Genomic DNA, 9,981 nt, shown 5'->3' with positions numbered 1-9,981 from the left:
CTGACGTTGTGTACTCCTCAACGCCATCGGAGGAATTTTGGAACATATTCCAGTCTGTGATAGCAAAACAGTCCTGTAGCTTAGCATCTGCTTCATCTGACCACTATTTTATTGATCAAGTCACTGGTGCTTCCTGCTTTAGTTTTTGCTTGTAAGCAGGAATCAGGAGGATAGAATTGTCGTCAGACTTGACAAATGGAGGGCGAGGGAGAGCTTTGCATGCGTCCCTGTGTATGGAGAAAAGGTGATCCAGAGTTTTTCCCCTCTGGTTGCACATATAACATGCTGATAGAAATTTGGTAAGACAGATTTAAGTTTTCCGGTTCTCTGTGAAGCATAAGATATTAGATATTTAATTACTGACATTGGTTTTATAGTTTAAATATGACTTTATGATGTTTTTTGTGTCCTTGAGGTTTTAGAAAAGTGCTAGTCCTATTTAAATAAATATTAGTATTAAGGTTGCACATTTTGGGGACTATTCGGGAGGTGAAAACTTTCTGTGGGAATTAAGGGAATATATGGGAATTAACGGGAATATATGGGAATTAACAGGAACACATACAAATTAATATGAATACTATTTAAATGTAGATGTTTGTTTGCATTGGATATATTTATCATATCATATGGAGACAAAGTAAAAAGTTTATGTTTCTATCGTAAGTAATAATAACATAATTGCAAATTATTAAATCTTTCCAATATTTGTATTTTTTAAATGAAGTTACGTATTGAACTTTAATTAAATGACTTGACTCTTCACATGGGATGATTTCAATGAACATCAAAAGAAAGAGAATATTGAATGATCCCCAATGATCCATCGCATCTCCCAAAAAACTTTTTCTGTAAATTGATAGTCTAGAAACTAAAGCTTTGGTTGTCTTCCTCTCAGGCTTCCATGTCTTCTCCCTGGACCTCCTCAATGTCCACCTCTTGAACATCAAACTCTGAGGCCTCATCTTCACTGTCACTTTCCAACCGTGTTGAGGATGGCTCGTTGTCAGGCTCAAAAAGCCTCAAATTTGCCCAGATGGCCACCAATTTTTCAACCCTTGTATTGGTCAGTGTGTGTTCCCGAACAAGGACCAGTTGTGCTCTGAGGCGGCTGATGTTGGTGGGATTTGGAGGGTGATGGAGGCAACAGGGGAAAGAGCCTCAGATCCACAAAGTCCCTTCCACCAGGTGGCTGATGAGATATGTTGGCACGACTGCCATATTGCATCTCCATCCCAAAGCCCTTGCTTGGAAGTGTACTTCGCCAGACTGCCAAGGTAGATTGCTGCTATAACTTGATGACCCTTCACATACCTAACCATTTCCTTGGCTCTCTTGTAGAGTGTATCCATTGTTTTCAGTGCCATGATGTCCTTGAGGAGCAGCCAATGGGTGTGATGTGAGGGTAGGACTCCTCTACTTTAGACTAAGCAGCCTTCATGTTCGCAGCATTGTCTGTCACCAGCAAATACCTTCTGTGGTCCAAGGTCATTGATGACTGCCTTCAGCTCATCTGCAATGTAGAGACTAGTGTGTCTGTTGTCTCTTGTGTTTGTGCACTTGTAGAATACTGGTTGAGGGGTGGAGATTGCATAGTTAATTATTCCCATCAGCGATTATTGCAATGCAGTGCTTTCTCTATGATTTGCTTGACCTTCACTTGAACTCTATTGAACTCTGCATCCAGCAAATGAGTAGATAAAGCATGTCTGGTTGGAGGGGTGTATGCTGGGTGAAGAACGTTCAGAAATCTCTTCACCTCAGGATGGTAAGTTGGTGGTTGAAGATATCCCTCTAGTGGTGTGGGGGCTGTGCTTTGGCAAAGTGGGTGGGGTTATATCCTGCCTGTTTGGCCCTGTCCAGGGGTATCATCGGATGGGGCCACAGTGTCTCCTGACACCTCCTGTCTAAGCCTCCAGTATTTATGCTGCAGTAGTTTATGTGTCGGGGGGCTATGGGTCAGTCTGTTATATCTGGAGTATTTCTCCTGTCTTATGCAGTGTCCTGTGTCAATTTGAGTATGCAATTTAAGTATTACTTGATATCGAAGGAGTGCCTTTGATTTGACGGGCTGCTCATGCGCAGGTCAGTGCGACACAACGTCGCCATAACATCACCTACAAGCGTGATCGGGCATTTCTATTGGAGAAGCCGTTTCTGGAGCTTTATCTACAGTGTAAATTGTTGATTTGATTTGTCTTACTCTCGCAAGTGCAATTGAATGTCGATGACCCCGCCACGCTGTGCAACTCACAAGTTCCTGTTTTTCACGAACAACAAAAATCGTATTTGGATATTTTTCTTTGAAAAAATACTATTTGAATATTGGAATGTATTTGGAAATACATGTATTTTCAGATAGAAGTGTATTTCCAGATACAAATATTTAAATACTCCATGCATTTGTACCCCGGTCTGTTTGGTCCTCCAGGGTATTTGGAAAGAAGTATTTGAAAATAGTTTCAAATAGTATTTAGTGGAAATTATTAGAAAAATACTTTCAAATACTTCAAATAGAAGTAGTTGATTTGGCCAGACAATAAGTATTTAAAATACTTAAATACGCATGTATTTGAACCAGATCTGCAAATAATTCCCAATCAACGAGGAGCTGTAACATATGAACTATTCTTTATTCACCTTTAGATAAATAATCACAGATATGTATATCACAAAAAAAGATTATACAGTGAGGGCTAACTGTACGAAAACAGGAGTGACGTCATATTCATTGCTATACTGAACAGTTGGACTATTGTGACCCTACAGTATATAAACCAATTACATAAATTGCATATCTTGATTTCTCTCCCAGCACCTTCCCAGTGATCTTAAACTTTAAAAATATAAAGTTAAATAAATACAATTTATCATAACATTTCATTCACAAATAAATAACTTCATATGTCTTTCCACTGGTTGACTTGGTTTCTTGTATATATGTAATTGCAGATATAAGGTATAAGGACACATTAACGTTTTATGTTCGGGAGCTACAGTGTTATTTTTTTAAAATTTTACTTTGAGAAAGCTGCATCTGCCAGTTCCCCGGATCTCAGCTTCATCACAAACATAATTTTTCATGCTGGAAACTCATCGCACGTCCCATTCCAATGCTCGGAATTTCAACGTCAATTATATTGTTTCGGCAAGAGCACAGCATGTCTTGTCAATGAACAATGTCAACACTGAGTACTCCCCAAAAAAGAATCACTACAGCCGCACACATACAGCCATGACACTACAAGAGAACACTAACAATGATGCAAGGTAACATTTATGGCTGAAATGTCAGAAAGAAAACACTTAAAGTAACACTCAAGAACAGTTAGATAGATCATAGCACTACAGATTCTTAGAAATTCCACTGCAGAGCAACAAAATCAATACAATACACCTGGTGCAGAGAAGATAAGGTAACTTTTTTTTTTTTTTTCTTCAGGAGGTATTTCTCATTTGAGTTTATCCTTGAAACAGATATGGATTTACATGTGGAGGTCAAGGGATTTACATGTGGAGGTCAAGGGATTTACATGTGGAGATCACCACACTTCCAACAAAGCACACATCAATTTCGCTGCTGCTTAAAGGTTAACAAACAAAAAAAGGGTAGACCAAACTATGGCATCATGCTCATGTTATTTTTCGTTATGCTCCCGAGCAGGTACTAGTGTTTATCCACACTTGGTTTGTTTTTGTTGTTGTTGATTGTTTGTGTCCTTTCCTCTATCAGTGACGGCCTTGGTCTGTCTTGCAGACAAGGTCACAGACGGGTTGGCAGACGCTCGGCTAGACATTGTCTGGAGAACACGGGCCCCTTTCACCTCCCCCACAACTCTTTTCTCCGGGATCAGATGGTTACTCCAAGCGCTGTGTGAAGTTTTCTGGGAAGAGTCCTTTGTGGGCACTGGCCCCGAGGTGCGACCATTCGCTTTCCTTGATACCTGTAAGCCAACCCGCATCCTGGAAAACATAGAGAGAGTGAGGCAAGGGGTGAATTTCATTGGCCATGGATATGCCTGTGTACTAGGCTGGTAGCTAACATAAAGCTAAACTACTCTATTTGTGTATGTGTTAGGTAGACAAGGACCCAGCTCTATTTCGGTCCTTTTACTTCCTCAAAAGCCTATCCTTTCAGTGTTCACAGATCTATGAGGCATAAGCAATATGGTTATAGCTCCACCAAGTGGATCATCGGGAATACTGTAACATGGAATCTGGCCACTGGAGTGCTGTGTTAGTTTTTTTGACCAATGATCTGAGATCCACTCTATTTGACCACATTTATGATATTCTATGGACGTGAAGTGCTCAGTATTTGCACAGGATTAATATAACGTTCTTAGAATTTGAAAGCTGATTTAATACAGTGTGAATACAGAGTTTCTCCTCACCTGATCTTCTGCTGTAGCCGTGGGAACAACCAGAACCACGTCACCTTTCTTCAGCTCCAGCTCGTCTGAGTTTGCAGCTTCAAAGTCATGCAGAGTCTCCACCTACAGGATAGTAGTTCATAATACAGCATGAGAGCATGTGTGTGTGTGTGTGTGTGTGTGTGTGTGTGTGTGTGTGTGTGTGTGTGTGTGTGTGTGCTTCCAAGTGTGTGCTGATAACGGTATACAACAAAATACAGTTATTCTATTTTGAGTGTTTCCAGTTTCACACTATAGGGCCAAACCTGGCAAAGCCCAGCTGTACTATGAATCCACCACAGTCGCTGGAAAGACCAACTGAAAAGAAAATATCCTACCTAGCCAGCACAGTACAATTCAGGTCAGCCTTTTTGTGTGAATCAGGGAGGTCTTTTGTGTGTGTGTGTGTGTGTGTGTGTGTGAGTGTGTGTGTGTGTGTGTGTGTGTGTGTGTGTGTGTGTGTGTGTGGACCAGGGAAAACCTTGTAAAGGAAGCCAGGAGGGAGTCCTGGTGGGCCGTCGGAGGTGGTGATGTCTTTGGCCGTCTGGGTGTCCGCTGTCACTCCGTTGTCGCTGATGGTCGTTGGGGAAATGTCAATAATGTCGCGGTCATCGTCACCTTCGTTGCTGGAGGCTGGCTCAATCACCACTGAGGGAATAGGCATCTTCTCCTGGTGAGGAAAGAAACCCGTTAACGAGACACAATAACACACACAAATCCACACCTTTATACATGCTAAAACGTAGCCATAGAAGCAGTTAACAAGAAATAAATAGAATGATTTTCACACCACAGATCCACATCGTTTCGAAACATGGTTTCATTGGATTAATATGTTGACATTTCAGTGTCTATTTTCATGAATACCATCCGTGTTTACATCAATGGCTACAGTACATCCCAATAGTTCTAAAAAAAAACTTCATTTCCTTGTCTCTTTTCCTTCATGACCATTCATCACAAACATGATGACCTTGTGTAAACAACATGGTGGAAACCAAACCTCGAAGGTCATCAAGGAAAGTCGGTGAGGGATCAGGGGACATGACCAAGAGAAATTCTGGGCCCCAATTATATTTTTTCGTTGTATACTGACATACCGGTAAGATATTTCAAGCTTGCACCAACATTTTGTTACATTAACTTTTAAAAACATCATATGCAAAGGGAGTGGAGCTGTCCAAGGCCGCCGACAATAAGATAAAATAGGGGTGGGTAAGTCCCCTAACCAATTATGCTATTGTGTGTTTTTTTGCGTTATTTTAACTTACTTTTTTGTACATAATGTTTCTGCCACCGTCTCTTATGACCGAAAATAGCTTCTAGATTTCAGGACAGCGATTACTCACCTCGTACTGGAAGAAGATTTTTTCTGTAACGAGTCGGACGCAAAGGATTTACTTCAGACACCCAACAAGGCCCAAATCCCCGTCATTCACATGAGAAAGAGACGGAGATATCGGGGACGTAGGTCGGGGAGCTTCTAAAGATCCGATGGCGACTGGGTAATCTGCCTTCACCATCGGTCCTATTAGCCAACGTACAATCATTGTATAATAAAATAGACGAACTACGATCACGTACATCCTACCAACGGGACATTAAAAACTGTAATATCTTATGTTTCACCGATTCGTGGCTGAACGACAACATGGATAACACAGCTGGTGAGTTTTACGCTGCATCGCCTCTGGTAAGACAAGGGGTGGCGGGCAATATATATTTGTAAACAGCTGGTGCACAAAATCTAATATTAAGGAATTCTCTAGGTTTTATTCACCGGAGTTAGACTATTTCATGATAAGCTGTAGACCACACTATTTACCAAGAGAGTTTTAATCTACAGTCGGAAGTTTACATACACCTTAGCCAAATACATTTAAACTCAGTTATTCACAATTCCTGACATTTAATCTGAATAAAAATTACCTGTCTTAGGTCAGTTAGGATCACCACTTTATTTTAAGAATGTGAAATGTCGGAAAAATAGTAGACAGAATTAATTATTTCAGCTTTTATTTCTTTCATCACATTCCCAGTGGGCCAGAAGTTTACATACACTCAATTAGTATTTGGTAGCATTGCCTTTAAATTGTTCAACTTGGGTCAAACGTTTCGGGTAGCCTTCCAAAAGCTTCCAACAATAAGTTGGGTGAATTTTGGCCCATTCCTCCTGTGTGATCATGCTCGCCATAGCCGATGTGAGTAAGACCTTTAAACAGGTCAACAGTCACAAGGCCGCAGGGCCAGACGGATTACGTGTACTCCGAGCATACACTGAAGAACTGGCAAGTGTCTTCACTGACATTTTCAACCTGACCCTGACCTAGTCTGTAATACCAACATGTTTCAAGCAGACCACTATAGACCCTGTGCCCAAGAACACCAAGGTAACCTACCAAAATTACTAGCACCTGTAGCACTCACGTAGCACTCATGTCTGTAGCCATGAAGTGCTTTGAAAGGCTGGTCATCGCTCACATCAACACCATTATCCCAGAAACCCTAGACCCACTCCAATTTGCATACCGCCCCAACAGATTCACAGAAGATGTAATCTCCATTGTACTCCACATTGCCCTTTCCCACCTGGACAAAAGGAAGACCTATGTGAGAATGCTGTTCAGGCCTCCCGGGTGGCGCAGTGGTTAAGGGCGCTGTACTGCAGTGCCATCAGAGACTCTGAGTTCGCGCCCAGACTCTGTCGTAACTGGCCGCGACCGGGAGGTCCGTGGGGCGACGCACAATTGGCCTAGCGTCGTCCGGGTTAGGGAGGGCTTGGTCGGTAGGGATGTCCTTGTCTCATCGCGCACCAGCGCCTCCTGTGGCGGGACGGGCGCAGTGCGTGCTAACCAAGGTTGCCAGGTGCACAGTGTTTCCTCCGGCACATTGGTGCGGCTGGCTTCCGGGTTGGATGTACGCTGTGTTAAGAAGCAGTGCGGCTGGTTGGGTTGTGTATCGGAGGACGCATGACTTTCAACCTTCGTCTCTCCCAAGCCCGTACGGGAGTTGTAGCGATGAGACAAGATAGTAGCTACTAGAACAATTGGATACCATGAAATTGGGGAGAAAAAGGGGTTTAAAAAAAAAAGAATGCTGTTCATTGACTACCACTCCACATTCAACACCATCGTGCCCTCAAAGCTCATCAATAAGCTAAGGACCCTGGGACTGAACACCCTCCTCCGCAACTGGATCCTGGACTTCCTGACGGGCCGCCCCGAGGTGGTAAGGGTAGGTAACAACACATCTGCCACACTGATCCTCAACACAGGGGCCCCTCAGGGGTGCGTTCTTAGCCCCCCCCTGTACTCCCTGTTCACTCATGACTGCATGGCCAGGCATGACTCCAACACCATCATTAAGTTTTCCGATGACACAACAGCCTGATCACCGACAACGATGAGACAGCCAATAGGGAGGTCAGAGACCTGACAGTGTGGTGTCAGGATAACAACATCTCCCTCAATGTGATCAAGACAAAGGAGATGATTGTGGACTACAGGAAAAGGAGGACCGAGCACACCCCCATTCTCATCGACGCGGGGCTGTGGTGGAGCAGGTTGAGAGCTTCAAGTTCCTTGCTGTCTACATCACCAACAAACTATCATGGTCCAAACACACCAAGACAGTCGTGAAGAGGGCACGGCAAAGCCTTTTGCCCTGCAGGAGACTTGAAAAGATTTGGCATGTGCTCTCAGATCCTCAAAAAGTTCTACAGCTGCACCATCGAGAGCATCCTGACTGTTTGCATCACTGCCTGGTACGGCAACTGCTCGGCCTCCGACCGCAAGGCACTACAGAGGGTAGTGCGAACGGCCCAGTATATCACTGGGGCCAAGCTTCCTGCCATCCAGGATCTCTATACCAGACGGTGTCAGAGGAAGGCCCTAAAAATGGTCAAAGACTCCAGCCCTAGTCATAGACTGTACTCTCTGCTACCGCACGGAAAGCGGTACCGGAGGGTCAAGTCTAGGTCCAAAAGGTTTCTTAGCAGCTTCTACCCCCAAGCCATAAGACTCCTGAACAGCTAATGAAATGATTACCCAGACTATTTGCATTGTGACCCCCCTCTTTTACTCTGCTGCTTCTCTCTGTTTATTATCTATGCATAGTCACTTTAACTCTACCTACATGTACATATTTCCTCAATTACCTCGACTAACCGGTGTCCCCGCACATTGACTCTGTACCGGCAGCCCTGTATATAGCCTCGCTACCGCTATTTAACGACTTCTCTTTAATTATTGGTAATTATTATATATATTTTTTTTACTTATCTATTTTTTTTTTACTTAACATTAACATTTTCTTAAAACGGCATTGTTGGTTAAGGGCTTGTAAGTAAGCATTTCACAGTAAGGTCTACCTACACCTGTTGTAAGCGCTGCATGTGACAAATTCAACTACTTGTTTTGATCAACGAGTCAGAGCATCTCAGCGAATGAGGACAAATGAGTTTGCTCTTATTCCGTTTGAAAATATGGGGGATTATTCCGTTCTATGGTATTCAGAAGAGAGGCATTTATAAAGGTGGGAATAGATTCCCACTCAAATGGAATTAGATTGTCATCGATCTACATGTGCGTAGGAAATGTAATTTTCAACAAATACAGTATGGAAGTGATCACCACAAACGAATACACAGTAAAAATAAAATAATAAATAATAATAATAACAATAAACACCAGTGCAATAAAGGTGACAACATTATTTTACAGTTCAGAATGTGAGAAGTTTGGGAGATTTTTGGTATTTTCTCTACTGCTCAAAGACTACTTGAAACTAGGCAAGTTATGTACATCTGTCTCCTAATCATTCATACCATTTATCTATCGGGTCTGTACATAAGACCGTCAGATCACAATATTGATTTTAGTCCAAAAAGTCTGGACGTTACAATTCTTCTGGCACGGGGAAAATGTAACAGTAGCTGGGGTCAAATGTCAAATAAATCAATCATATAAACTCACTTAACTTAAAAAAAAAACATTCAAGTTTATGAACGAGTTCATATCATAGACATACAGTATGGAATGATTTTGCAATAAATATAAGTATTTCTATGTACGTAACCAATATTTACCGTAACAACCCCATTCGCTTCCCCTCAAAACATCTTGAATAGTCTGATGTTGCACAGGTATTTTATTTGGCACTCTACCCCAAGGCTATTTTACATTTACATTTGTATAATTAATACCATCTTAAAGTAAAATCCCTTGTTTTCAACATTTGGCTGCTTGTATTACAATTGCACCCCAACCCTAGCAGCCATGACAAAACATGATGTGTCTAGCAAGAGACACGAATAGTGACACTTGTCAGTGTTAAGCCAACATATAGTGATGAATTATTGGACATTAATGCCCAGGAAAGTAGAACAACAGACTTTCACCCCTAAAAACCTAGGTTCAAACAAGCTAATAGTGAGATGTTTGACTGAACAATTTCAAGCAGGGAGAGAACTTAAACATTGGCATATACTGTTTCATCACACTAGCTGGTTTCTGTTTGAAAAAAATAAATGTGTTACAATTACCCCTGGTCTCCCCTACTAGCAGCACTG

At 42.1% G+C, this 9,981-nt stretch overlaps 1 protein-coding gene across 13 annotated transcripts in view; it reads right to left on the bottom strand.

Annotated features, from left to right (window-relative positions):
* Positions 1-2,612: 2,612 nt before the first annotated feature.
* Positions 2,613-9,981, bottom strand: part of amph (amphiphysin) — a 145,354-nt gene continuing 137,985 nt past the window's right edge. For all 13 annotated transcript variants that reach the window (XM_046321514.1, XM_046321517.1, XM_046321518.1 and 10 more), the window contains 3 exons: positions 4,894-5,082; positions 4,395-4,496; positions 2,613-3,963 (listed from right to left, as the gene is read on the bottom strand). In XM_046321514.1, coding sequence (XP_046177470.1) covers positions 3,859-3,963; positions 4,395-4,496; positions 4,894-5,082 — 396 coding nt within the window. In that variant the 3' untranslated portion in view covers positions 2,613-3,858. The remainder of the gene's footprint in view (positions 3,964-4,394; positions 4,497-4,893; positions 5,083-9,981) is intronic.

The sequence above is a fragment of the Oncorhynchus gorbuscha genome, linkage group LG22 (genome assembly GCF_021184085.1).
Source record: "Oncorhynchus gorbuscha isolate QuinsamMale2020 ecotype Even-year linkage group LG22, OgorEven_v1.0, whole genome shotgun sequence".
Classification (NCBI taxonomy): domain Eukaryota; kingdom Metazoa; phylum Chordata; class Actinopteri; order Salmoniformes; family Salmonidae; genus Oncorhynchus; species Oncorhynchus gorbuscha.
This window is presented reverse-complemented; position numbering and strand designations above follow the sequence as displayed.